Genomic DNA, 27,726 nt, shown 5'->3' with positions numbered 1-27,726 from the left:
ACGCTTGCCCCGACTTATCGATCGCTCCTGCCAGGCGCCGTCTGGTGTCCAGCCGCTCCCTCCATCCCAGCCAGTCCGTCCATCCATCCATCCCTCCATTACGGCAGAGCCCTTTTTTTCCTCTCCCAGACTTTGTACCTGCATTCCAGTTCGCCGCCTCCTGTGCCTGTTGGCTTGCCCGCTACTGAGTTTCCTCTCGCATTCGACCCCGAAACCTAACGACCAGCACAGCCGCAACCTTGGAATCACCGACAGCTTTCGCGCGCGCGCGCGATATGTGTTGAGAAGGGGAGCGAGCGTTGTCGCGCATCGAGTTGCGTCGAGTCCGCGGTAGGGGTTCGCATTCACGCTTGTCAGCATACCAACACCCGAGAAAAAAAACGGGATCGTGACTACCGACGACTTCGCCGGGACGAGGATTGCAGAGTCAACGAGCAACGGCACCAAACGCTATGTTGTAGCTGCCGGCACCTAGTTGTACCCCATCTACGCCGCGCCCTACGTCGCACCATTCACCACTTCAAGGGCGCCAGGCTAAATCGTGCCATTGCCACGTTTGCCTCTCCGATCGCCGACGGTGTGTCAGCGCCGCTTCTGCCAGCTTCAGTCATCATTCCTGCAAGTCATGGGATAGAGCCGCCAGAGTGGCGAGACAGCCTTCGTTCGAGCATACACGCTTGCCGAAAATCGGGCGCCACCAACGACGTCCGTCACGACGAACCTGCAGAAGCAGGTTGACGTTTCGCGTCGGTCAAGTTTTTACTCGACACCACGCAACGACCGACAAACCTAATCATTGTTGTTGCACTCGAGCCTCCTAGACAACAAGCACGATCATTACATATAAACCATTGCTTGTACTTCTGCCCCTCCGCCTGCGTCAACATTCCGCACCGAAACACACCCTTCTACAAAGCTGTCAAACACCCGCATTCCATTCCTGCGCAGTCACAATGTCTTTCTCTAACGGTGTTGGAGGCACGCTTGCACTGCCATCGCCTACGCATGCCCATCACATGGACGTGACGCCAGGCATCCGCAGTTTGCGACGCTCCATCTCGAGATCACCCTCCAAGTTCTTGTCTCGCGCAAGTTCACAGAGCTCCGAAAGCTCCCAGCAAGATTCACCACAGTCGCCCTGTCGACGCTTTGGCCCAACACCACATCGACCGCATCTGGCCCCTTCGCACCCGCAGACGGCTCCTCCGGCCGTGACTTCGGCACACGCGTCTACGTCGCACCAGTCTTCCTTCACGCCGCAGCGCACAAACGTCAGGTTGTCACTTCGCTCAGCCAAATCTGCAAAGACATCTTCGCCCTCACGACCGCTCGCCAGAGCACGCGTCTCGCCCAGGAGTCCTCTGAAACGAGCCTTGAGCGCCGCGCCGGACGCAGCAAACGTGTCGTACACGCCATCGCCTTCTCCCCCGTCGACGGCTTCACCCGGCCAGGAAAATACCGGAGCCACCTTTGGCACAGTAACGCGTAAGAGTTCGGACAGGCCCGCGCGCCATAGCGTCCACATTGACGTTACTGGAATCGCGTCGCAGTACTCGTTCCTGAAAGCCCTGGACTCCAACAACGAATCGTACATGGTAACGACGACGGGCGCACTGAAGCGCAGTGATGCGACCATGAACCTGGACCACCCCCATCAGGGCAGCCCTGTTGCCAAGAGACGAAGCTTGCATGGGATTTCAAGCTTCGCTCAAACTGATGACTTCAACATCTTTGGCACCAACACAAGCACATCCCACAACTTCGATATCCACGAAGACTCTCAACCTGAATACGAGCTGGCCGGAGCTATCGAAGGTGGCGGCGACGAGGACGAAACCACTCCCTCTCGTGATACCTTGTTCTCCCCTTCGCCCGCTTCCAACGTGCCGAAGCGGTCCTCATCCCTGCGAAAATCTACATTGCAACAGCGATATGGCGACAAAGGCTCCTGGGGAAGGAGGACGGGCGAGCGCCAACTTGCACAAATGAGTGCTGAGGCGGCCACACCAGTTCGCAATAGACCCCGTCTTTCGACGGAGCATTTCCTGCCGCCGCAACTTTCCCGCGACAGCCCTTTCGGCCCGGGCGCTCCGCTGCCTAACGCATCGATGCATGCTTTTGATGCCAAGGGTCATCAGCCTCACCCTCTCTCCAAGTCTCTCACGACTTCAAGCTCCGGCAACAGCCTGACCGAGGAGACATCCGGCGACGCACCTGCCGTTCAGGTTGTGGAAAAGCCCAAGCCGCATCCATTTTCTCGTTCGTTGCCGCTCAACGCAACGCGACCAGTGGCCCGCCCGATGTACGACCAGTCCAGGTCTGTCGCAACCCCAAGCCAATCCAGTCAGCTTTGGTTCGGCGCCTTCAACTCGACAGGACTCATCTCCAAGGTGAACCGCAACCCGGAAGATGACGAGAAGAAGTTTGCGCCGCCAGACACACCTTGCAAGAAGCAGTCGAATCCGTTTGCGACCTTTCCCCCGCTTTCAGGAAGTGCTATCAAAAGAAAAGGGAACAACCGGAATTCTTTTGCGGGCATCCCTTCTACACCTTTCAACAGGCCATCTAGCCGGGGGACGGACACCTTTGGCCAACCCGGAAAAGGTCTTTCCATCTTCCAGCGCGGTTCAGCGGCGAAGGGATCTCGTCGTGGTAGCCTTCTAAGCCTGGAAGGCGAGGATCGAATGCTCTTTGACGAGTCCAATGAGCTATCTAGCGCGCTCGATGCGGATATACCGCCTACGCCCACCAAGAACACGCTTGCTTCCAGCTTGAGCAATCTGAGCGAACAGTCACTCGAGAGCCCGAGCGCGAGCCGGACGTTTACCCTCCCCCTTTCGGCCGCGAAGCCTGCTCCTTCGCGAGAGTCAACGTGTAAGTCGAATCTCGACGTTGTCAGCGAGTCGACGGCCGGGGACGACGAGGCATCCATCGTGTGCACTAGTCGGCCACCGACCATCGATCGCGAACCGTCCCCCACCCCCTGCTTGGCGCCGCGGCCGTCATTCAGCCGCTCGAGAGTCCACAGGGGCATCATGGCGCCGTCTCCGCTCGCCCCTCAGACCTCACTACTATCCGTACCCCGATCGGAGAGTACATTCACTAAGCTTGCATCTGTTGATCCAGCGAGTCCTGTTGACGGGCGGCGGACGCCTCAGACTCCTCAGGAGAGCCTGCTGCCTCTTGATACAAGTCGGTTGTCTATATCCCAGGCGTCCGACAACCACCGAGAAAGCAGCATGCCGCCTCCTGTTACGCCCACAGCGGGCCGTGACTTCAGATCATCTACTAGCAGCATCTTTGTGACGCCAATTAACGGCCGCACGGGCAGCGTCGATGTCGATGCGAGCCTGTACTCAAGGTTTGACAAAGTTGAGCAAGTTGGCCGCGGCGAGTTCTCCACGGTCTATCGCGTGACCAAGCTGGAGCACGCCAACGTCTTCTCGGCAGGCAGCTTCACGCCCAGCCGCAGTCCAGCAAAAGGGCAGGTGTTTGCTGTCAAAAAGAGCAAGCAAGCCTATCATGGCCACAAGGACCGACAGATCAAGCTGCGGGAGGTCTTCGCCCTACAGGCGCTTACGCATGCCGAGCATGTGGTTCAATATGTCGACAGCTGGGAACACAATTTCCATTTGTATATACAGACGGAGTTCTGCGAAGAAGGCACACTGGACAAGTTTTTGGCCACTGTGGGATGCGGCGGGCGTTTGGATGACTTCCGCATCTTTAAGATCTTGCAGGACCTGTGCTTGGTAAGTGGCCGCACTCTTCTGCCTGCTTACTGGAGTGGTATGCTAACGTTGTGCGCAGGGATTGAAAGAAATCCACGACATCGGCTACATGCATCTGGACATGAAGCCGGCGAATATTCTCATCACTTTTGAGGGGGCCCTGAAGATTGGGGATTTTGGCCTTGCTCAGCCTAGCACTTCACCGACAGAAGAGGTCGATGTGGAAGGTGATCGCGAGTACATGGCCCCGGAGATGCTGCGAGGCAAGGCAGGCAAACCCGCCGACATCTTTTCCCTGGGGCTCATGACCCTGGAAATGGCGACCAACTGCTCCCTGCCGGAGAATGGCCCTACTTGGGTAGCTCTAAGGTCGGGCGACCTCTCCGAGGTTCCAAGCCTTACGTGGAACCCATCGATCGAGGTGCAGCGTGACGCAACCGGCAACCCAACGGGCAACAGCGACGATTTGCTGGACGAGGGTTCCCACAGCGCCAACAACCTCTTTGGATCACTTAAGCGGTCGGAGCTGCGACAGCCCCCGGATTTCATGGTGGAGTCTTTCCACCCGAGTTCCCTCGACTCGATTGTGAAGTGGATGACAGCAGAAGACCCGGCGGAGCGACCCACCATCAGCCAGGTACTTGAGCTGGAGGGCCTGCGCTGGGTATCGGAGCATCGAAATGCTCCAGCCACAGTCTACGAAGGCAACTGGGGCCCGGCGGAGATGATGCCTGTGGCGATTGCCTCTCTGGATTGCGACACGGAAATGACGGATGTTTAGACGAGGGTCGACAGAGGAGCTGATGGAAACGGCTCCGCACTCGTCTTGGGATTGCCCGTTGGTGGTGTTGGGCCAACTAGCATTGGAACTGTTCGGCATGCGTACTGGAAAACGTATGGGCGGATAACACATGGGAGTTTGGCGAGTCTATCATTGGGTCGGCGCAGGGAAGGAACATGTCCTGTTTGAAGCGACAACGACCCGAACGTTTGCTTATGCACTACACGACGAGGCCACGACACACGACGACAAGATGTTTTCCTTTGTCTGTTGAGATGTGGCCCCTTGTGGGGCTTGGGAGGAGCGCGCGAGATCGCCGAGTCCTGGGTCAAAAAGTCTCGCGATACACGCTGCGTTGGGGGAGGGATACACGATACACGCCTCTGCTTGGTGTTGGCCTTGAGGGGCCTTGTCTCAGTCGAAGAGCTGCAGACCGGGGGGAAGGGGGAGGGAGTGCGTCTCCAAGTGTTGGGACGGCGTGTACAGAGTATATGAGTTCGTTGAAGAAAGGCGGCCAGAGCACTGCATGACAATCTCAGCAGGGGCAGCTCCGGGCCATGTACAGGTATACACTGGGTATTAGGCGGGAGGAGGCATTGGTAGAGCTCGTCTGAGCAACATGGATCTCGAGGCGATGGCCCCGAAGCCGGTCTGATTTGGTGCTGCTCACGATTCTAACGATGATGAATGGACTGAATATGCTATTAGCCAGCCGCTGAGATGCTTTGAGTGATGGTGTGTTTGCATTGAATGAACAAACGAAGGGACCAAGGCCGAGCGAGGAGGGTATTGCGCGTCTTGGTCGTAATTTGTGACGTGGATGGCACAGCAAAGTAAGTTGCTAGGTACACCAATTGTAGGTTCAATTATGTCACGACGTGCGTCTCCCGTGTCTTGCATCTGGAAGCCGTACCCCTTTTTAGCCAAGTGAGGGGCAGACCAACCGTAACGAGCAACCACCGACATCCCATATATTCGCCCGCTCAACACATTTATTCACGCCCTCTGGCCGCCTCCTGGCGTCTCCTGTACAAGTGTATCTATCTATCTCTTGCGCAACACGAAACGCGAGGTGAAGTGAAGCGGCAAGCAATCATGACGGTGTCATCGCTACAGGACGGCCAGGCCGAGCTGCCGACGCCGCGCAGCACGCACTCGTACTGGCACCGCGACCCGTCCAAGAAGCTGCTGGGCCATCGAACCACGGCGCATCTGCCGCCCACGGCCGACGTGGTCGTCATCGGCAGCGGCATCACGGGCGCCTTTGCCGCGCGGGAGCTGGTCGCGGGCGGGCGGGGCGTGCTGATGCTCGAGGCCCGGGAGGCGTGCTGGGGCGCGACGGGGCGTGTAAGTCTTTTCCTTTTTGTTTGCTTGACCTTGTGCTTTCTTTGTTTTCGTCATCTTTTCTTTTCGATGCCGATTGTGTCTTGCTCCATGGTTCAAAATTTTGGTTTTGTTTTCTTTTGAGCAATTCTGGGGTGGCTGGCTGAACTGATCCGATATCGCAGAATGGCGGCCATTGCCAGCCCATGGTATGGAAGACGTCCGCCGCGGTCGCTCGCTTCGAGCTGGCCACGTTCAACCTCATCGACGAGCTCGTCGCCAAGTTTGACATCCCGTGCGACTGGAAAGTCGTCGGCGGGATGCACGCCATCTTCGAGCAGGACGCTCTCGACGCGGCCAAGACGCAGATCAGGCGCCTGCAGAAGCACGAGGACCTCCGCGACAAGGCGGTCCTGATCCTCGACAAGGAGGAGCTGGCGGCACAGCGCATCCCCGAGGCCCTGGGCGCCGTGTACCAGCCCAAGGCGGCCAAGTGCTGGCCGTACAAGCTGGTTGCCTGGCTCCTGGAGCGGCTCCTGGAGGAGAACCCGTCGTCGCCGTCTGCGTTCAACCTGCAGACGAGCACCCCGGTCGAGCATCTCCAGAGGAGCGGCTCCTCGTGGATCGTGCACACGCGGAGGGGCCAGGTCTGCGCCAGGGAGGTCCTCCTCGCGAGCAATGCGTACACGTCGTACCTGCTGCCCAAGATGACGGGCCTCATTGTCCCCGTGCGCGGGCAGGTCTCCGCCCTGGAGCCGCCGCCGGGGACCGCGCAGCTGGCGCACAGCTACGTCTGGCTCCAGGATTCGGACGTGTACCTGGTCCATCGAGGGCCCGAGGACACGCAGGTGAGGGACGGCGAGCAGGCTGGCCCCCACCCTGCCCGCGCCCGTCGGGTGGTGGACCGGTCGCTCGTGGTCGGTGGGCACCGACTCGCTGCGCCGGGCCGGGAAGAAGGCCTCTCGCGAGACGACACGGTCAACCCGATTCTCAGCCAGGCGCTGAGAAAATCACTGGCGCACACGGTGAAGCTGTTGCCAGAGGACCAGGATGACCCGGAGAAGCTGCGTGCGGCGTACGAATGGACGGGCATCATGGGGTACTCTCGCGACCACATGCCCTGGGTAGGGCGTGTGCCGGCGTCGCTCACCAGCAGCAGCAGCAGCAGTGGTGTCGTCGGCACCGACGACGTAGAAAAGGGGCTTTGGATCAGCGCGGGCTACACGGGCCACGGCATGCCAGTCGCGGCGCGGTGCGGCGTCGCCGTCGCGGAGATGATCCTCGGCAAAGAGGGCGGCGTGCAGGTCCCACGGGGCTGGATGGCCAGCGCGAGGAGGGCGGAGAGGGCGAGGGGCTTGGAGCTGCCCAAGACTAGGGCCGACATGCTCGACATGCTGCTCGTCGAGTGACTGTCGGTAGGACTCGGGAAGGTATAGGTATGGACCTAGTTGGATATCAGCGCAGGCCCGCGATTGTGAGCTCTACTGAGAGTTGTGCGAATGACGTGACGAACTTTGTTAGAGACGTGTTCCTTGGATGACAACTGCTTTCTAGTCAGCCACCAGGGGCATCACCGGCACCACAGACATTGTAGGCATCATATACGACCCTGCTGCTGGGCTATAGTAGCAGTTTGCAGGCATCGCGGGGGGCGAGTAACAAGCAATGCTATCGCCTCATGCCTCTTTCGGCCGCCTTTGGCACCTAGTATCAGTAGTGGCCAAAGAAAAAATGAGTGTTGTCCAGATAGCACGTGAATAAATAACACGTCTCTTCTCATTAAACGTGGTCAAGGCTTGCCCTGAACAAATGTGCGGAAGGCACCGCCCACCGCCCACCGCCCACCGCCCACCACCTACACGTCGGGGAAAGGGGGTTTGTCGTTTAAAAGGACCGCCCGGCTCGAGCCGCCACAGTCAAGCACCGTGAATCGCATCACGAACAACTTCGTTACACACACACGACACTGTCCCACAAGCCGAGCCGCTGTTCATGCAGCCAGCGACCAAGCGAGCAACCCCAACCCCGGCATGGATTGGCTGCACGAGGCCGGCTGCTCAGCCCCCTCCATGGAAGATGACGGCAGCCTCACTCGACTAGCCAGCATGTGCTGCTGCCGCCTTGAACCTGCAGCAGCGGCTGACCTGTCCAATGAGCCTGATGAAGGAATTTCGGCCTTGACGCGGCGGCAGTAGTGCCCGCATGACGCCGCCTACGACCCCGCCGCCTACGACCCCGCCGCCTTTCAACGGCCAAGTGATGACTGGAGTTGTCGGCCTCTTCACGATCCGCGCTTTTGCTCTTCCATCACGCGTCGCTATATTGACTTGACTTGCATACCAGACCTATGTCGCAGTCAGTGATTCAATGGAACCGACGTCCGATCAGCCCGACCATGGCTCACACTCCGCCCGACTGTCCCCCCGGGGAGGAGGAGCCGCGGCTCGAGAAGTCGCCAGGCAAACAGTCCGAGGCAGCGTCAAATTTTGCTGGCGCGGAAGATCCCCTGCCTTTCGCGCCGGCGACGGCTCCTGTCCTTAGTAGACGGTTGTCGTCGGCCAGGAAATCACTGGCCGTATATACATGTGACGTCTGCAAGCCGCGAAAGGCAAGACTGAGAATGATGCCCTGAAGCGATGATTTGATTTTTGACCTGTTACTTTGTTCAGACATTCACACGCTTAGAGAATCTTCGGTACGAAAAGCACTCGAACGTTGGAGTCTTCTGTGCTCACGCAGTGCCACAGGGGCCATCAGCTCAGCCACAAAGAGCCCGAGTTCTCATGCCGGTTCCCGGGCTGCGGGAAGGTCTTCCATCGGGCTGACCTTCTTGAAAGCCACAAACAGCGACACCAAGTGCAGTCAGACGCTTTCCGGTCTGATGGTCAATACCTCTCATCCTCATCAATCGCAAGTGATGAAAGGGGAATTTTCACCTCAAACGCCACCCCCTTGGACGTTTTGGAAACCCTGGGATCATGGAAACCCATCGCGCCCAATGTGCCCAAGGGCGATACCGCCTTTGACGCCAGGAGTCTCGATATGAGTGCTCCAGAGCAATCAGAAGCCAGCAATTCCACAGCGCCAACTTCAGTATACATCAGCTCCGTAGGTCCAACGGCCAAGGCCGACCCTGACGATGTTCGCGCGCCGCCTCAGAATGCCACCGAGTCTGGCCCTGCATCAGAAGCGCAACGGCAGCAAGCCTCTGATCATAGTCCGTCAGAGTCGGCGCAACAAGTGGTAAAGAAGGATAAGCGGGAATCCCACGCAGAAAGACTGAACGATCAAGAGGCTCAAGCCTTCTGGAAGAGGCCGTACATTCACAGTTTCGCAAAGGAGATCGCAATCGCCATTTCTTCACAAAATTTGTCGGCAAAGGAGCGTGACTCGCTTGCAGCCGCGCTTCCACGCCTTCTCAAAAGCTTTGCTAGGGCAGTCGGCCATGAAGACCCGAGTCGTTTGCACCAGGGCTTGGCAAAGACGGTGCTCAGATGGCGGGAGTACGTTTCAATTGTCAAGCGTCAAAAGACAAGTCTAATCCCATGAGCAGGTCCATCGCGGGCGCCGTAATTAATATGTTAAGCACCCGGGAAGAAGAAAAAGACGAAGAGGAGGAAGGGAAAAGACTACGCCCCATTGAAAGGGATACGATGGCATTCGGACACCATAGCGTCCCTGCACCCAAACAGGACCAGGCCTCGCCGGGTAGCGGTACAGGTAGCGCTGACGATCTCGAGGACTATTCCGAGAACCCCCAGACGTTTCACACTCTTCTCACGCGCTCGCGAGTCGGTAGTATGGACAGCGGTGGCTACGGACTCAGTGACAAAGAACTCGGTGACCACGAACTCGACGACTATACTGAGTTCCAGAAACACCGGGCCATTTTCAGTAAATCTCCTGCATTTCAAGTACTCTTGACATCAATTGTGCAGCAAGTGAAGTTTGAAACAGTTGGCCGATGGAATGCGACAGCCGATGTCCGCCGCATGATCTCAACGGCCTTGCGTGAGGCTGGGCCACGGCTCCGGCGCCATTCGTTGCGCTCTCTGACGTTGAGCATCCCTAGGCCAAGGCAATTTTTCGAAGACCAAGATTACGACTTTGACGGTCCTCTCGCGAGGCAGCGTTACGGGTGCCGAGAAGACGACCTTAGCTCATGGGAGTCTTTCGAAGACCGAGACTACGACGTCCCCCCTCGCGAGATCTTGGACCGCGTTCTTGTCCTGATCGGGGTCGGCAGGCAAGCTTGGGCCACCACATGTCTAGACTATGTTCAGTCGATATGGCCCAGCATAGGGCAACCGCTCCTTGAAATTTATTTGTTGTTGCTCCGACGCGACGAAATATTCACACGTCAGTTTCCCATCTGCAAGCCGGACACGGTCATGTGCTAACTGCAGGCGGTCTTTAAGGAATCGTGTCCAGCAACACATTCCTGACTGCGAAGGCGGAAGATCGAGGGAGAAGTGCCCTAGTGACAGTCACCGGCTCCTCTGCTTCTATACTGGAAATTGGCGAAGCGTTAGCATGGCTCAGTGTTGCTTTTAGTCCCGGGTCACTGGACGATGTCGTCGTTTCGTCCTACCCGCAAGGCTTTGTCGACGGAGACGTGGTCCGGTTCGAGGCCAACTATGAGCTCGGGCAGCCGACCACGGGGATTGAGAAAGGAGGATGCTGGGTAGACTTATTCAGCAATCCCGTCTTGGCCTCAGGATACCCAATCCCCAAGCGTCCTGATGCACTTGCAAACGCAGGGATCGAAATGTCCCTACACATGATGGGTCAGCTGCTCAACACCAACAAGACCAGCATTTTTAAAGGCATGATCCTTCTCAAAGGGGTTTCCTCTATGCTCGTGCCTGCGGGGCGACATGAGGGGTTCATACTATGGCACCTCATTTCCAATCACAACGGGAGCTATCTCTCCTATTCGGACCCCAGAGTCGAAAGAATTCGAAAAGACTACCTGAAGGAGCTGTCTATGGGGGAACTCGAACTGTCACGTCATATCGTTGGCTGGTGTGCCGAGGCAATAAACCATACAGGTGAGGCACCTGAGGTCGAGCTATATTGTCGCCGATTGCAAAAAAGTCAAGTCTAACGTCTCTGTCCCATCTATTATAGGCTGTGCCGATGCAAATTACAACATTCGATGGTCGGGATTAGATCAGCCGCGCGCTGGTTGCGCATTCGAAAAGGTGACCATCACAGCAGGCCACTACATTACATCTGGCGTATCCTGCGTTCTGGGAAAGAAGGACAAGCCGGTGCATGCCTGGAAGCGCGACGACTACGTGGTGCGACTGAAGTGGATCTCCAAGAAATTTGTCGTCCTCTACGACGTGCGCGACAGGCGAGCTTGGCTGGTGGATGGGGCCAGCGCCTTGCTGCACTTGGTGAGAGCCTCGTTGAAGCACGACCAAAACGACGCCTTTAGCAGCCTTTGCCTGTTTGACGCCTCGTCCTTCAAGGAGTCGGGTCGGCCTGGAACCGGCAAGAGTGCGTCCATTGAGATCCTTACGAACAAGCATAACATAGGCCTTCCCCTCTACGAGAACCCAGACAGTTCCAAGAAGAAGATTTCAGTCGACGAGGCGGGAAATCAATCGAGCGTTCTCAGTGTCACGCAGGCCAACTATACTCTGCGACAGAGGATTGACAGCATCTGCCATACTCTGGAGCAGATCGTGGCGCACCAAGCTGACGTGTCCTCGGAAGACGGTGTTGGGTTCCGAGTCAAGACGACACTTCGCCGACAGCTGGAGGGGTTCAACTTCATGGATGTGGCGACGGACGAGGATCCAATCTGGCCTCGAGTCACCACTCTAAGAGTAACTGGACGAGGCTGGGTCGACTTTGCCCGATCCATCCATGCCGTTACTCTGTTTGGCTCAAGGTTTGGGGAATTGATACGCCCCGCGACACGGGGCCGAAACGCTTGCGGCAACTGCCTCTTCAACGCCGAGGTGCCCAAGGGCAGAGACTACCTCGCCGTCTGTGTGCCGGAAGTGGAGGAGATTTTGGAAAAATGCGGCAGTCAAGGCACGATTCCCTGGCGGTTGGTCGACGACATCTACTGGCATGCGCCGGGCAAGACCTTTGAGCCGTGCACGTGCTCTGGCTCACCACCCGCCATCGCCAGAACGGACCGCGTGCAAGTTCTCCTGCCATCTCTGCTCCCGAACTTTTGGACCAGAGGGCTGAGGAGTCCTGCCGCCGATCCAAGCCTCACGCCTCGCGGCGCGTACCTCTTCGGCCACAGCCAGCGCTTCCCGCTCCGGTGGAAAGACCAGGGCCTGCCGGAAGAAGGCGAGCCGGATCAGACGCCGGCGGACGATGCGCCGCAGGACAGTGGTCTGGGGTCGAGCCTGAGCATGAGCTCGGGCTCCAACAACGAAGAGGGCAGGGCCACGGCAAGCTCAACCAGCCAGGCCGGCTCGCATGCGCCTTCGGGGAGTCTCGAACATGAAGCTGGTGTGGCGAGCGGTGGTACTGCCAGCAAGCCTCGCCGCCCTCCCGCACTCGGCCGATTTGCAACGACAATCTCGAAATTGAGGTAGAAAGGCAAGGGCAAAGTAGAATTGTAGGGTCTGTTTCAAGTGGTCAGTTGTGAGCTTGGCCTCGAAGTAAAAAGACCCCGGCTCGTGGCAGGAGGCTAGCATTGTTGACGATTAGGCAACTGCTACTATAGCGTGGCAGCACGGTAGAATATAATGCTTATAATGCCTGCGATGCTCTCGATGCCTCTGGTGGCCAACTCAAAGAAATAGGTGGTGTCCATATAGTATGTGTCGTTAGATGTCATGCTGAAGAATGAGTCTTGAATCCTTGAGTCTTGACAGGCGAAGTAAGTTATCCCCCCCACCCAATGCCCGCCCGCTCACCAGTTGGCCGGCCGGATTGCCCGGTAATCACCCGACACACCAATCAGCGACATCCATTTTGCAAGCAGCCACCGGCACCACGGCAAAGCGACCTGGGACTGACCTGCTGCTGAGTCGTTGACATTTCGAAAGCACGCTCGCCTCCATCCCAGACGTCCCACGTCCCCCGTCGCCGCCCCAATTGACGTCGTCGTCGCGAATCCCGCCTCTGCCACCACCACCGCCTCCCCCCCCGACAATTGGCGAGCAAGATGACGCCCTTCCTCCTGCGCGCCTCCCTGCGGACGGCCTCGCGCGCCGCCGGCCGCCGCGTCCAGGCCCGCGCCATGTCCGTCACGGCCTGCCGACCGAGCGACACCCTCCAAGTGGTAAATAAATTCCTCCACCCTCCCCTCCCTTCCCTCTCTCTTTTTGGGCCCTGCTGCCATCTTTCCTTTCTGCGGCCCCTCCTCGTTGAGGCTTTCCAAAAATCCGCTGACCCAAAGGCCGTCGCCTTCTCCCACAGCACCGGAATAGCGCCAACAACAACCCCGACATCCCCTTCAAGTTCAACAAGCAAAACGAGACGGTCATCGCCGAGATCCTCAAGCGGTACCCGGAGCAGTACAAAAAGGCCGCCGTCATGCCCCTGCTCGACCTCGGCCAGCGCCAGCACGGCTTCACCAGCATCAGCGTCATGAACGAGGTCGCCCGCCTGCTCGAGATGCCCCCGATGCGCGTCTACGAGGTCGCCTCCTTCTACACCATGTACAACCGCACCCCGGTCGGCAAGTTCTTTGTCCAGGCCTGCACCACGGTACGTTGTTTTTTTTACTCTCTCTCTCTCTCTCTCTCTCTCTCTCTCTCTCTCTCTCTCTCTCTCTCTCTCTTCGCTTGTGCTGGTCTGCTGGGCTGGCGCTGTCCGTTGCTGCCAGCCAGCCGGCGACTTCGAGGCGGCGTCATGCGCCATGCGCCACCGTGCAAACAAGGACAGACGTGATATACTGGCTCGGCAATGCTGTAGACGTGGTAGACTGACCCTCCATCTCCCTCTAGACCCCCTGCCAACTAGGCGGCTGCGGCTCCGACGCCATTGTCAAGGCCATCACCTCCCACCTCGGCATCAAGCAGGGCGAGACCACCGCCGACGGCCTCTTCACCTTCATCGAGGTCGAGTGTCTCGGCGCCTGCGTCAACGCCCCCATGATCCAGATCAACGACGACTACTACGAGGACCTCACCCCCGAGACCACCGTCGCCCTGCTCAAGGCCCTCAAGGAGAGCGCCTCCGCCGTCGGCTCCTCCTCCGCCTCCGCAAAGGTTCCCGCCCCGGGCCCGCTTACCGGCAGGCAGACGTGCGAGAATAGCAACGGCCAGACGAACCTGTTGGAAGAGCCGTGGGGCGCCGAGAAGACGAGGTCGGACCTGTAGAAGGGGAGACACTGTGCTGTTGGAGCAAGGTAAACGTAAAGGATGCGGGAGGGAGGAGACGTGCATGGGGTCATGAAATCGGCTACGAAGAGCGCCGACTTCATTGTACATAACATTGTTAAAATACCACCAGGTATAGACGAGGTTTTACGCTTTTCCATTTCCTTGGGCTTTTTTAGACAATCTCGCCAGTAACCTCACAAGATCCATTCCATCCGCCCGACAGACCAAGAAGCCGGCTTCCCGCCTGTCTCAAGTACACGCCTTCGGTCAATAGTTGCCCAGCCTCAAGATCCAACCGTCGCCTATGCGCTTGTTATCCTCACCCAGGCCTCCCCAGAAGACGATGCCGCTCTCCTCCACGTCTGTCATTGGTGCACTCGCCAGCCAGCCTCTGGGCGCCGGCTCGCCGTCGTCGGCCTCGTCGTCGTACGGGCTGGTCGGCACCTTGGTCCACCTACCCTCACCCGTCTTCCTCCCGACGGCCTGCAGCATGGCGTCCGTCAAGCTCGCGGCCGACATGCCCAGCGGCGGGACCTGGAAGGTCCACACGTCGCTGTAGAACGTACCCGCGCCCTCATGGCCATCGGAGCTGGGGCTGTGCTCACCCATGCTCAGCACGAGGTACTCGCGGCCGCCGCCAATGGTGAGAGCCTGTAGGGAGGCGACGCTGCGGGGCGCGGGCCAGGGCTGGGAAGCCTCAATGGGGATCTCGGTCGAGGAGGCATCGATGTTGTTGGCAAGAATGGTTTGCCACCCGCCAGGACGAGCATGGATAGAGATCTCAGCCTTGGTCGTCCGGTCGTTGAACGTCCCTAGTTCGAGGTGTAGGAAGTCGAGCTGCCCACCAATCTCTTTCTCTCCATCGAAGCCGCCAAAGCGGAAGAGCCTGCTCTTGCTTATACAAATGGAAGTCCCACCGCGGGAGGGGCCGGGTGCCGCAGGAAGCTCCATCCAAGTGCGCGCGCGGACGTCGAAAGCCCACAGATCACTGGTGCGATCCCCGTTGGTAAGACAGCCAGCGTGGATAAAGAAGGTACCGTAGCCGATGGACTCCTGGTCCACTGCATCCTCGGCAACATTGCCGACAATGGGGTCCTGTGGGATGCCCGTACGCGACGTGTCGCCAAGCGCCCACTGCCGCCATGTCTTGGCCTTTGGCGGCGGCGAGGAGACTGGGTCCTGCGGGTGGTCTGTGGCGGTTGCGCAGTGATAGCTGCGAGGAGCTGGGTGAGGGATGATGGCACCGCCTTTGACTGCCGGGACTGGGTCAAGGAAGGTCCACGTGGAGGAGCGAGTGTCATAGACCCAGACACGGCCGGCCTCCTCGAGCGGCTTCATGTCCGGACCACCTCGCCCACCAAAAAGAAAAATGCGCGAGCCAATGACAGCGGTGGCATGGCCAACTCGAGGGGCAGGGACGTCGCCGAGGTCTGGTCTGATGTCCGTGGCGGGTTCCTTTCCCTTGTTCAGCGTGCTCTCCTCCAGTGGCACGTCGTCAAGCCCGGCCTGGGGCGTCACCGAGCCCTCCGTCTCCTCTCCTCGCTCTTGCACTGTGTTAGGCGTCGGATCCTCAGGCGCTGCGGGCTTTGCTTTGACCTTGTAGTAGTCGGCACCGGCGCTGCTAAAGGGCAGGCGGATGACATGCATATCGTTGTCCACGGGCTCGCGGGGGTTGATCTCGCCGCCAAATACGTAAGCCGAGCCGGAGACCACATTGAGAGAGTGTGATGAACGAGGCAGGGACGGGATGTCGATGCGCTCCCATGTGCCCTTGAGGCCGTTCCTGTCTTTTGGCGATGACGGGTGCGGCTGGGTGTGCGACTGACGCCGAAGCAACGGCATCTGCATCTGCGGCATGGCGGGGAGGTTCTGTTGGACCTGCTGCATCAGGTCGGTAGAGCGACGCTTGAGCTTTGTGAAGGGCTCCATCGTGGGCGTACTGTCACGAGTGCCTGTGCTGCTCACAAGTCGTATCGGCGGCGGCGGCGGCGGCGTACGAAGCGGAGAAGGGAAGTGCTTGTTGAGGGAGAATTGTGGCAGTGGTGCTGCCTGTTTGTTGTCGAAGCGGGAGGGTGAGAAATGACGTATGCAGGACCTTGATCAAGCTCTCACAGCGCACAGAAAGCAGGTCGTGCGTCCGAGCACCTCAAACTCAGCCCAGCTCCTCTCCAGCGCGGCAGGCGTCGTCGTAATAGGCGGAGGCTTAGCAACCAGGGCCCTGGTGGATGCGCTGCAGGCAATCAATCGTGGACAGTCAAGCCACGTCGACGCGGGTGACCAGCTTCACTGGGGAACCAAGGCGACCTTTCCATCCAGCCATTGGGGCTGAGCAGCTGCTTTACCGTTCGGACTCGGGGCTGCGGGGAGCCGGCCGGCGAGCATTTCAGGAACGGCGGGCGGTCTGCACAGACAATCCCTCACCCACCGTGCCATGCATGGCACCCGCCGCCGCTTGACACCAACAGTGGAGCTGCGGCCGGCTGGAGTCGATGGACCGGCTCGCAGGCTTGGCATCCGAAGAACGGGTTCATTCATGCCTAGGCAAACCCTGAGACAAGACCTGCAACGGGAAAGGAAATTGTTTATAAGTTTTGACGCACACACGATGTCCTTGGACTGAGCGATTCGTCTGATGTGGCCGATGAGGGAACTTCTGGCACCCCAGCTCCTCCTTCCTTGCTCTTTTTCATCCCCGCGATGGATGGACAGGGCAAGTGCGACCGACGTTGGGTTGGGTTGCACTTTCGCCCGCTGGTGATGCTCAGCCCACCGCCAATCCATCCATGATCTCAATCCGTCCATCCCACGCATCGCGAACCTGTTCAGCTGCTGCCCGTGACCATCATTTCGAGTCGCTGTGGCCACCATGGCATGGTCAGAAGAAGCCAACAAGTTCGCCCCAGCCTCCCTCCGCCTGCGACGGCCCACGGGGTCGCGCCCCCGCAAGGACCTCCAGGGACGCCCTCGCGCGTCAGCCATGACTTGTTTCGTTTCATAGGTAGCTGCATCAACCAAAATTGACATCCTCAGGCGAACAGGACGCCGTCACTTACTCGTCCCTGGGCAGGGATATTTACAGTTTGCAAGATGTGAGGCACGCGACTGCTGTGGGCGGCGATCCGGCCCGCCGCCGCGAGCTTGCACTGCCTCCGGCCCAACTGCGTGACAGTTGGTTCGATGCTGCTACTGAGGCTGCTGGCCCTTGCCGCGAAACCCATCTTGCATCTCTGCCTGCTCATCCTTGTCTTACATGCCCGCCGCGGCTGAATAGGCTGTGCAGCTTCCGCGATGCCGCTCACTCTGTCCGTTCTCTTGTTGAGGCCGAGACTCGTGGTAGACTCGGGGTAGATGCTTTGGGCGGAGCAACTGCATCGGCAATGAGTCTTCACTCTCCTCCTCGCGATTTGCCTCTGTCGGTCGCCAAAACGGGTGGCGCTCCGTGGCGTTTTGTACGACAAGCTCGCGAGATGGCTGCCCGCCCGCAGACAACGGACGGCCTGGCGCTTATGCACGTCCCCAGTAGTTCAGCGGGAGCCGTATGCCACCCATTCAGCCTCGATCCGAGACCAGGAGAGCCTCACAAATCCATCACTCGTGTCTCAGCCGGGCGCTGCACGTATTTCATGGCCGCATGCCCCCGCGTGATTGTCGAGCGGAGAGTCGGCCTGCGATTCCGCACTCAGACTTGACGGCCGTATTGTGACCCGCCACGGAACACACTGTCATGGAGGACGTCTTCCAAAACCTCAGCTTCCTCGATCAATGGAACTACAAGTCAACAGACGACTCGTCATTCAAGGTCGCCGAGCTATGGCTACAGAAAACTTCGGGCAAGATCTCGGTCAAGAGCCAGACCGTCGAGGCTGGGGGCATCAATCGTTGGCTGTCTCAACGAACCCGCGGCTTGGGCGATCAAGAAGAGTCGGTTATCTTGCGAGTTATTTGGGCAGAGATCAGTGTCCTGGATAAGACTATCAACATATCAGAGGCGGTCCAAGATGAGCTCCTTGGCAAGTTGGGCTTGAAAGTTGCTCACGGGTACTCGCGCTCCCTCATATCCGGCGTGACAGCATTTCCGCCTCGCTCATCGAACCCGGCCCTGGACAGCCGCGCATACTCAATCTGCTACGTCCCTAAGCTCGCCGCCCTGTGGTCACATACCCGCTCGATCACGCCAGATGGGCCGCCTCCCATCACAAACTGCATCATGTTTGTCCAGAGAGATGAGAAGGCCGGCTTGCAGCAGTGCCTCAACATGTCGTGGGACCTTAACATCTGTCGCAATCCGATGTTCCCTGCATTCGCCCTCGCCCTCCTCCTCGGTACCCAGATCGACAAGTCAAACGGAGACATCAAAGTACAGATCCGCAAAATCGAGAAGCGAACGGGGTACTCGACATTTACTAGCAGGCAGGCCGACAAGCCAGCCGAGGAGGAGCTCGGCGAGCTGTCCGCGCAGACCAGCGGGAGCGCCGCCAAACTTGCCAGCACGATGAGGAAGACGAAGAGCCTAGAGAGGGTGCTTGATTGGATTCTGAAAATGCTTGCTGAAGAAGAAAGCCGCATGCAGCAAATCCAGACTCAGCGCGGAGGGATTCTTGATGCAGAGCAGTCGACGCAAGAAGGATCCGACTTGCTCAAGTCGCACGTGGACATACTCCGAGAGCGGTCAAAGAATCAGTTCCTGGATACCGAGTATACTCTCAAGAGGACCGAGGTCCAAGTGCATGCGGTAAGTTTGTGTGTCCTCCATTGTGTGCCCGGACGGGCGTTCTGACGCGTCGATAGCTTTTCAGCATCATTACCCAGCAAGACAGCCTGCGCAACCTCGCCCTCGCCCAAGACACGCACGCAATCGCCTACCACAGCTACCGGGACTCGTCCTCGATGAAGACACTCGCCGTCGTCACCATGTTCTTCCTCCCCGGCAGCTTCATCTCGGCCCTCTTCTCGACGGCCTGCTTCGACTGGGAGGCGGCGGACAAGCACGGCACCGACATTGGCGTCCGCCCGACGTCCCAGTTCAGGCTCTACTGGGCCATCACCATACCGCTCACCCTCATGACGTTCACGCTGTACTTTCTCTGGCTGTATATCCAGAAGCGTGACAGGGACCGCAAATTGGAGGGCAAGGCAGCGGCGCTGAACTACGCCCAGAGCGAGAAGGAGCGCAACTTGGAGGAGGCGGAGGGGCATTACCTCGCGCGGAGGAGGCGGACCATGGACCCGAGGGTGCAGACCATGTACAGCACGTGGAATACCAAGTGAGACGTCGGGCTCGTGGAGGAATAGCGTTTTTTATTTGGTGTGATGATACAGCGGTCACGAAATCATTGGCTCTCTAGGAGGCGATTTTAGACGTGTCTTGGCGTTTTCACATTGCTGTCCTAGGAGACGCATACGTAGCGATATTCGATATTATACAGACATGACATGAGGGGTTATTGAAGCGGTCACGCAGCCATCTCGGCATACAAAGCACTGCTGAATCACATAAAGGTCCGGCAAGTCATGCAAAAGACGGGTCTGTGAATGAATGGACTTGATCAAAGTTGGTATTAGAAGAGTTTGGTAATAGGGGTAGCGATACTCGAAAAAGCCAGACAAGGACCTCGTTGCCTTTTGGTATCCCCTCTAGATGACTGACAAATGGACAATGCTGCAATGCTGCTGGTATCTAGCGGTTGGTTGTACATTGTACGGGCACAAATGAAAACATGTATGGAAAAAGGATGGGATAGGGTTGGGGTTGGGGATGGGGGGATAAGTGCTCGCTTTCGACCTTTCTCACTCTCGCTCTCACTCTCACAAAAACACCTTGAAGCTCCCGCTCCCGTCCGACAGCTGGTTCCCCGACTGGTCCCTGCTCCACGTCATGGGCAACGTCGGCGGCTCGAGGGCTATCGACGACGCGAACTCGCTCGTGTTGTGCGGCAACGGTGCGGCGGCGGCGGCGCTCGCGTGCCCTTCGTCCTGCTCGTCGTCCTCGTCGCCGCTATCCTTGGGGACGAGACTGATGGACGGCCGGATCGGCCGCGATGGGAGCGCGTCGTCACCGGTCCACTGGCTGGAGGAGGTGGGGTCGGGGCTGGCTCGCTCGCCGGGTCGGGCGCCGTCCCTGGCGGTGCTCGGCCGGGAGGGGTGGAAGGGCGCCGACTCGACGAGGGACTTGTATGAGGGGCTCGGGCGGCTCGTCACCGTGCCTTGGCGGCCGATGACGCGCCAGTTCTCCGAAGAGCCGAACGAAACGTCTCCCGTCAGCTCCCTGCTCAGCATGGCCGAGTCCGCGCCGTAGAGCTGACTGGATTCTGCGGGCTGGGAGCCCAGGAATGCTCTGTCCGGCTTTCTCAGCTGGGAGGCCGTGTCGCCGACCTCGCTCTCGGCTAACGTCTCCCAGTTTGGCGCGGATGCGTCTTCTGTGAGCACCGTCTTCTGCATGCTCTCGAAGCCGGTAGGCAGGGCTGCCGAACTCGAAGTGATCGTGGAGCGGGCGTCCAGGCTCTGGTGGGAGCCAATTCGCTTTGGCGGCTTGTATTCCACTGCGGTTCCGGGCGGTACGTGTTCCATGTCTCCCAAGGAAGGTATAGTAAAGTCCAGACCTGATCGGAAGTCGTCGTTACGGGACTCGGCGAGGAAACTCGGCGTAGGCAGGACTTGGTGAGCAGGTCCTGCAAATGTTGCCTCTGACATGTTGGTGCGTGCAGACTTGATGCTTCGGGCGGCGGTCGTTGCAGCGTCTCCCTCAACTGTAATCCACGATTGCCGGTTGTCATCGCCGGTGGAGGAGCCATCCAGGCCTCGGGAGGTCGCGGTCCTAACGGAGGATGCCAGAAGCGCGCGAGGCAACTCGGGATCGGAAATTTGCCCCAGAGTCTCTGACGACGGCCGCAGGGATGAATGGGAGTTGTCGGAGTGAACCACGGTATACCCCTCGTTGGGAGTCTTGGGCATGTGAGTCTCCGTGTGCGCGACACCCGCCATGTGCTCGATTTCGCGCATCGATGGGTCCGACCCGGTGCTGTGGGAAGTATTGGGGAGTGGGCTCGAGATGTTGCGGCGATATCTCTTAGACAGGTAGTTATTATGGGCGCGGCGTCGCCGGAAGAAGCAGACGAGAGCCATTAGGAGGATAGTGATAAAGATGATCGGAATGATGGTGGCCAGCAGTATCTGGCTTGTGCTCATGTGGCCAGAGGTCGGAGCGTCTGTAGAGTCTGCAACCGTTGAGTTGGTCTGAGTCGGCGCTGCCGTGGCGGATGTCGATGTCGCGGAAGCTGTTGTCATTGTAGCAGTAGTCCCGTCTACAGCAAGGAACTCCACACCGACCGTCTCTGTTTCCTTGAGAGAAGAGCTCTTCGATGAAGCCTCAATGGTGAGCTTGAACGCGCCCTTCGCGGTTCGCGGTACCCGGCCAGAGAGCTTCAAGCCGTCGACCTTGAGCCAGTCCTCGCTTGGGCTGGTGGTGACCTTGATTTGCACGTCGTCTGGGGTCTTGAAATATTTGCTCAAGTCGACACTGAAGTCGGCCCCTGGCTGGACTTGCAGGTCGCCGAGGGTAGACTCAAAAAGACCGGATGCCACATTGACGATGACGATGACATCCAAGGAATCGGCAAAAGGGTCGTGGAAACTGACGGTAAAGTTGCTCGAGTGATCACCCGGCCCCGGAGTGCCTTGAAGCTTGAGCGTTTTCGGGTCCCAGGAAAGCCACTTCGGGATGTTGCTGGTTGTAACGTCCACGTCGCCTGAGCCAACTTGTTTCCCGTCCAGCTGAATCCCCTTTTCCAAGCCGTCGTACGTGAGCTCAGAGCCGCGGCTCGCATTGAGAGTGACGATCGGATTATTCGCCGTGAGCTTGTGACTGCCAACGACAATGGAGAAGGAAAGTGATGCGGCAGAGAAGCCGACAACGTCGGAAGCGACTAGCTGTAGGTCGAACGTCTGCGGTGGCTGAACTAACGACTCGAATGGAGGCGTTTGGCCAGAGAAGGTGAGTGTGCTGGCATCGAATTTGACCCAGGCGGGCAGGGGACTGCTGTTGCCCGAAGTCGCGTAGTAGTTGAGCCCTGCCTTGCCGAACGTATCCCGGTCGAATTTGAACTTGAACGGCGTCGATGGGTACGAGAGGATGGATGACGGAGCCGAGAACTTGCCGAAATTCTCGATTTGCTTTGAAAGCGGAACCTGTAGCGTTGGCGGCGGACTTCGAGATACCACCACGGTGGCGCTCATGGTTGTCGAGCCCGTGCTGTCCGTTGCGATGATGTCAACGGGCTGGCCCACGACTTCGCCTTTGGCAACATCGGAGTCTCTCGGCGTCCCATACAGCCGCCGTGTGCTGCTCTCGATCGACAGCCAGCTTGGGCCGTTGCCGAGCGAGTATGTGATTTTGGAGCCGGATGTAAAGGTATATGGCGAGAAAGAATATGAGAAGAACTCGTCTATCCGGGCGGCGAGGGGCAGCTGCGCGTTAAAGGGGAATGAGATGGAGGGCTGGCAGCTTGCCACCTGAGCGAGGAACAGGATCGCGAGAGTCGTCGGTAGCGACGCCATCTTCTCACGACTGTTGCGCGAGGAAGCGCAAGATGCTGAAGCCGCGAGGTTCTCACGTCGCCATCCAGAACAAGCGATGTTGGAAGAGAAGAGAAGAGGAACAGTCACTGGGCAACGCGGACAGGAGATCGGAACATAGTGAACACACACATGGATGGACGCGCGAGGGGCAGCATCTTCCAACAGGGACCAAGTCGATGGCTGGCCGGCCTGGCCATACAGCCCCCTTCATTCCTCAGACAAAGAGGCCGCGGGGTCTCCCATTGTGCAGGCCGAGGACGCTATTAAGTGGTCGCAGAGAAATGCATGTCCCATGATGGCCAGAGACGAATGTCTCGTTCTGCATTGAATTCCGCGTCGGCAGGGAGGGTAGACAGCCGGCCTGGCAGGGGCGGGACGGGGCAGGCCACGCAGTAGCACGGAGCCCACGGGAGGCTGGCTTGGACATTCCAAAGGGCGCCTCCTCCAGACGGGGGAGGTTGAAGGGTGAGACACAACGGCTTTGGACGACGGCGGCGGCTGTCCGATGCTGGAGGGCTGTGGCCGGCGTCAATGACGTGATGCCATTGAAGTCGACCAAATGTAGAAGACGCGACCGCGTAAATGGGCTTCGTTTTCTCCAAGAGATTTAAGGGAGTTGATCGCTATCGTCGAGCGTGCTGGCTAGCCGCCTCATGGTCACCATGCTTGTGGCCCACCGTCGAATCGATGCCTCCCTTGCGTCAAAGGTACGCAAGAACCCAGCGCGGTGATCCACCAAAATGAATAGATCAAGTAGACCATTTTATGCAGAAAAATTCGATACACATTCGACACTGGGATCAATTCGTTGCTAAGACGACCATGTCGAGCGCAGCGAGGGGGCGGCTGGCGTGCATGACGCTATGCGCGAACATGAGCAGATGCCAGCGGACTGGCTTCACGACATGCAGGCCAAGCCGCCGCTGGAGATGGGCGCCGAACAATGAGACCGATCGTCCGAGTTGATGAATCTTACGCAGAGTCATTTGCCTGTCGACTCTATGCTCTCGGGTGTTCTCAAGGTGCGAGCGGCTGGGGCCACAACCTCGACACCGGAACGGGAGCGGTCGCATGCGAAGAGATGGAACAAAATTGTCATAACGCCTGGAGATTTTGCAGCTCGGAGGGTTTGCCCATGGCGACGTCGCCCCCCGGACGTTCGATGGCGGTGTGATGTTCGTATGGCGACGACTGGCTTGGTGTTGCGGCTCCAGCCAGTCATGACGGTGCAGAGTGCTTATCAGAACTGTTAGTACTTTTGCGGCACATATCACGACAGCAGTAACAGCACGCCGGAGATGACCAACGATAGGCTGCGCTCGCACAATTACTTGAGGGTCTGGACCGCAGTCCAGAACCTCGAAGGCGTGGGAAAAATGGAAAGTGACCCTGAAGGAACCGCAGGGACCTCCAAGGTCAGGCGAGGGGCGACAAAAAAAATCAACGCCGTTTGTTGCGGAAAGAGCGAAGCTGCATTTTTTGTACCTGCCAGGTGTCGCCAACAATTGCCACTTGCAACTGCGCTGCACCTTCCTCTCCTTCCGCCTTGTGATTGCCTCTCGTCGAAGGCCATTGTTCAGTTCGATTCAGCCTTCAGACCAAATGCTTTGCCGTGACAGCGCCTGCTTTGTGTGACAGTAGATCATGAGCACAACCACGACCACGGCTGGCATCGCCTCCGCCAGCATCCCCGCGGTCGAAATCGTCGCCATGAGCCGCTCGTCGTCGCCCGAGCTGGATCCCGTTGCCGTAAGCGAGGACCTGACGCCTCTGCCCAGCCTCAAGCTGGCCGGTAACAGCGACATCGATTTCGACGGCCAGCTCGAGCGGCCGCTCAGGGTGCGCGAGGACGTCCGTTCGGGATGCGGGGGCCAGACGTGGCCTGCAGGTCTGGTGCTTGGGAAACACATGCTACGGTACCATCGAGGGGAACTCGAAGATGCAAGAATGTACGTCCTTGACACCACTTGTTCGGATATTCCGGAAAGCACGCTCTCCCGAGCAGGTGCCGCTTCGCCCGTTGCCGCTGGTGCAGCGTCACAGCCGGGCAAGCATAGTTCGTAGGAAATGGCCTTTTTGCTGACTGAGGGGTTGTGTGCCCATGCAGACTGGAACTCGGAGCTGGCGGTGGCCTGGTCGGATTGGCAGTCGCTCTGGCCTGTGGCGGACGCGAAGGTCGCAGCCGGCTGCTTCTAACGGACCAAGATGAGATGCTGGAGCTGATGCAGCACAACATTCGGCTCAACGAGGTGGACGCGAGGGCCAGCGCTCTAGTGCTCAACTGGTGCGTTATCCTTCCGTTTTCATTGACAAGTGATATGTGAGCATGGCGAGACATTTTCTGACGTGTGATGGTCTGATCACCCTCGCACATAGGGGAGAGCCGCTGCCAGATACCGTCGTGCAACAGAGGCCAAACGTCATACTTGCAGCAGAGTGCGTCTACTTCGAGCCCGCGTTCCCACTGCTCATGCAGACACTCAAGGACCTGTTTGTCCTGAACGAGGATGCCATCGTCTACTTTTGTTTCAAGAAGCGCCGGCGGGCGGACTTGCAGTTTGTCAAGATGGCGAAGAAGGCATTTGTTGTCGAAGAGCTATTCGACGAGGACAGGCCGGTGTTTTCGCGCCAGTCGTTGTTCCTGTTCAGCTTTAGGAGCAAACGGGTGGCGACCAAGGCCAACGGAAGCGCCAGCAAGGAGGCCAATGGCCATTGCAGCAGCAATACGACAGTGAGGAGTTGATGAGAGACATGAGTGCCCCGTGATCATGTGCTTCCCCGCGCCGTGCAACGCCCACGAGGTACGAGGTCTGAGACCACATCGAGCGGCGGGCCACGCAACCACGTTTGTCTGCACAACGTCGGCACCGAAACTGGTGGTTGGCTCAAGTATCCAGGTAGGCTGCAGGCAGGCGCCATGGCGCAGAACACGTCGACCAATTTGCGCCCGAGATGGGCCGGCATCGACCTGTCACAGCGCGAGGCTGGGCCAACGACATGCAAAAGGATTTACAAAGGGGAGTCTGTCGCAACAAAAGGAGCCATTCGCAGCCACTTTTTGCAAGGCGCCGAGGCCTCAACGCAGCGCACGCGAACTTGCACTGTGAGGTGTGATCCCCGACAAGCGTGTCGACGCTGGGGTAGCAAAGCAGACGTTTGTGAGCAGGCTCACGGCCAGCTATCCAGCATTGCATGTGCTGTATCGTATCATGTCGTATACAAAGATACGGTAGCAATCACAGCGAAATGAGGAACCCAGCCACCAGGGTCAAATTTGGGTACAGTGCAGTAGCTAGGGCACTCTCTACCGTCAAGTACGCCTTGCGTTCCAGCCTCGGAGGGAACAAAGGAGACGTGGGGGGCACGTGCTGGTCCCGGTGTCGAGACGGGATCCTGCCTCTGGGCCGGCCACGGCGGTCCACGAAGTTAAAGTGCGCACGCATTGCAGGTGGAACAAGTCGCTGGGTGGCTCGGTGCGGACAGCAGCCAGAGCGCTGACTCGAAGTGAGCGCAGACCGGGACGCGATGCGGGCCACCAAGTCAGTGCAGTGGTGTGCGGTGACCACGATGCAGACCCAGACCACCCACATAACCACATCTGCGGCGCGAGGTGAAGGGGGAAAAACTTGCAGTGCAGCGTTTTTTTTATCGTGCTGCAAAACCCCACCCACCCAAGTCCAGGGCGCAAAAGGAAGACGCCTTTGGAGCGGCGTTGCTTGGTTGGATGCCTCCAAGTTTGGCTTGGTTTGGGCGCCGTGTGAGCGGACGCCTTCAGGGACTTGCAGGTTCTCATTGGCTGGGCCCCTGAGGAGCGGCTGCAGGTCCAGCGGCCGGCGGACGAGTCAGCAGCGGCGAGGCCAGTCCAGTCCAGCGGCCCGGATTCGCCAGCGCACCACCAGTGTTTGGCGGACGGGTAACAAATCTATTACCTAGCACTAGCACTGTGCCTGAGGCAGTTTGATTTTTTTCGGTGGCGGCCCTGGTGGGAACCTTGCCTGGCCTTGGTACTGCAGGAGCACCAAGTAAACAGTCGCCAGCGGGTCGACCGTTCGGGCCCCACCGTTCAGCATGCCCAATCACCAAGCGATTGAGACCAGGGCGCAAAACGGGCGAAGACGAGGGTCGGCTTCAGCTCCGACAGCCAGACAGCCGGGGCATGTCAGCCAGGCAATCAGGGGCTTCAGTAACTTAGTAGTTACCTGTCGCTCGGTTTCGAGCAGTAGCAAATGGGAAGTTCCATGTGAGCGGGTGCACCGGGCGGTGTCTGCGCGACGGAGCGGCACGGCGGCGGACGCCCCCGCCGTTTCGAAACCCCTCCCAGCCCTGTGCGGCCATGCTGATGAGCTGGATTCCCTGCCGTGCCCTGCCGAGCACAGGCGGGCACAGACACCAGGGGACGGGAGAAAGCCCAGCGGGTGAGCGGCAGATACGGGTAGGCACACTGTGGTGGTTGCCATCGTCACCCTCCACACCACCACCACTACCTTTTGAAAGAAAACGCACAGATAGGTCGCCGAGTGTAGTTTTTTCTTTCCTTGGACGCCAGGCCAGACCGGGCCAGGCACAGAGGCGAGGGGATTGGACAGAGGGCGTGAAAGGGGGGGAGGGGGAGCGGCCTGTGGGCGAGTGGACGGTGGGTGGTGTGGACTGTGTGGTGGTAGCGCAGACATGTCGGCAACCTTCCAGGGCATCCATCCAGGGCATGGCACCCAAGGTAGCGGTGCCTCCTGATCCCAGTCCCGGTCCTGGGCAGGGCTGGGCAGCATTCGCAATCCCGAGCTGGGCACGGCAGGGGCGACGGCAGGGGAAGCCCAGGCAGACTGCCAGCTCACACCTTCCTAGCTACACCGGGTCGGCCGTCGGGTCTGGTGGAGGAGCCCTGCAATTGGCTCGCAACTTGGCCGTGGCCTTTTCTCTCTCGAACGCCCTTTCCCTCTCACGAGTCACAAGTGACAGTCAGCGAGGGTGAGCGGGTCCCCATGAATCTGCGTATCCATCTATCGATCCATCCATC

General features: G+C 58.8%; 8 protein-coding genes across 10 annotated transcripts; 6 read left to right on the top strand and 2 right to left on the bottom strand.

Annotated features, from left to right (window-relative positions):
- The first annotated feature begins 76 nt into the window (after positions 1–76).
- Positions 77–5,222, top strand: SWE1 (Non-specific serine/threonine protein kinase). The gene is made up of 2 exons (XM_047988319.1): positions 77–3,752; positions 3,811–5,222. The coding sequence occupies exons 1-2, from the start codon at positions 954–956 to the stop codon at positions 4,510–4,512; spliced, it is 3,501 nt and encodes a 1,166-aa protein (XP_047844313.1). The 5' UTR covers positions 77–953; the 3' UTR covers positions 4,513–5,222.
- A 267-nt stretch (positions 5,223–5,489) lies between these two features.
- Positions 5,490–7,579, top strand: JDV02_006881 (uncharacterized protein). 2 transcript variants are annotated; one of them, XM_047988317.1, is made up of 2 exons: positions 5,490–5,859; positions 6,021–7,579. In XM_047988317.1, the coding sequence occupies exons 1-2, from the start codon at positions 5,608–5,610 to the stop codon at positions 7,242–7,244; spliced, it is 1,476 nt and encodes a 491-aa protein (XP_047844311.1). In that variant the 5' UTR covers positions 5,490–5,607; the 3' UTR covers positions 7,245–7,579. The 2 variants fall into 2 exon arrangements, with proteins under 2 accessions (XP_047844311.1, XP_047844312.1); XM_047988318.1 differs by having other exon boundaries at positions 5,490–7,579.
- Positions 7,580–7,769: 190 nt separating this feature from the next.
- Positions 7,770–12,548, top strand: JDV02_006880 (uncharacterized protein). Of its 2 annotated transcripts, XM_047988315.1 has the most exons (6): positions 7,770–8,443; positions 8,505–8,530; positions 8,583–9,338; positions 9,389–10,194; positions 10,254–10,886; positions 10,966–12,548. In XM_047988315.1, exons 1-6 carry the CDS (start codon positions 8,183–8,185, stop codon positions 12,399–12,401), a joined length of 3,918 nt encoding a protein of 1,305 aa, XP_047844309.1. In that variant the 5' UTR covers positions 7,770–8,182; the 3' UTR covers positions 12,402–12,548. The 2 variants fall into 2 exon arrangements, with proteins under 2 accessions (XP_047844309.1, XP_047844310.1); XM_047988316.1 differs by having other exon boundaries at positions 7,770–9,338.
- Positions 12,549–12,868: 320 nt separating this feature from the next.
- NUO24 (NADH:ubiquinone oxidoreductase 24) lies at positions 12,869–14,281 on the top strand. Its single transcript, XM_047988314.1, has 3 exons — positions 12,869–13,093; positions 13,231–13,521; positions 13,761–14,281. The coding sequence occupies exons 1-3, from the start codon at positions 12,977–12,979 to the stop codon at positions 14,133–14,135; spliced, it is 783 nt and encodes a 260-aa protein (XP_047844308.1). The 5' UTR covers positions 12,869–12,976; the 3' UTR covers positions 14,136–14,281.
- Positions 14,228–16,388, bottom strand: JDV02_006878 (uncharacterized protein). The gene has a single exon (XM_047988313.1). It carries the CDS (start codon positions 16,065–16,067, stop codon positions 14,406–14,408), a length of 1,662 nt encoding a protein of 553 aa, XP_047844307.1. The 5' UTR covers positions 16,068–16,388; the 3' UTR covers positions 14,228–14,405.
- Positions 16,389–16,594: 206 nt separating this feature from the next.
- On the top strand, positions 16,595–19,467 carry JDV02_006877 (uncharacterized protein). Its single transcript, XM_047988312.1, has 3 exons — positions 16,595–17,136; positions 17,206–18,870; positions 18,927–19,467. Exons 2-3 carry the CDS (start codon positions 17,863–17,865, stop codon positions 19,404–19,406), a joined length of 1,488 nt encoding a protein of 495 aa, XP_047844306.1. The 5' UTR covers positions 16,595–17,136; positions 17,206–17,862; the 3' UTR covers positions 19,407–19,467.
- A 197-nt stretch (positions 19,468–19,664) lies between these two features.
- Positions 19,665–23,372, bottom strand: AXL2 (polarity establishment/cellular polarization). Its single transcript, XM_047988311.1, has one exon. It carries the CDS (start codon positions 22,689–22,691, stop codon positions 19,944–19,946), a length of 2,748 nt encoding a protein of 915 aa, XP_047844305.1. The 5' UTR covers positions 22,692–23,372; the 3' UTR covers positions 19,665–19,943.
- EFM6 (Protein-lysine N-methyltransferase efm6) lies at positions 23,323–25,461 on the top strand. Its single transcript, XM_047988310.1, has 4 exons — positions 23,323–23,887; positions 23,966–24,661; positions 24,820–24,996; positions 25,089–25,461. The coding sequence occupies exons 2-4, from the start codon at positions 24,357–24,359 to the stop codon at positions 25,453–25,455; spliced, it is 849 nt and encodes a 282-aa protein (XP_047844304.1). The 5' UTR covers positions 23,323–23,887; positions 23,966–24,356; the 3' UTR covers positions 25,456–25,461.
- The last annotated feature ends 2,265 nt before the right edge of the window (positions 25,462–27,726 follow it).

Source organism: Purpureocillium takamizusanense, chromosome 6 (assembly GCF_022605165.1).
Source record: "Purpureocillium takamizusanense chromosome 6, complete sequence".
Taxonomy (NCBI): Eukaryota; Fungi; Ascomycota; class Sordariomycetes; order Hypocreales; family Ophiocordycipitaceae; genus Purpureocillium; species Purpureocillium takamizusanense.
Note: the sequence above shows the minus strand (reverse complement) of the source record. Positions and strands in the feature narration are given on the sequence as shown.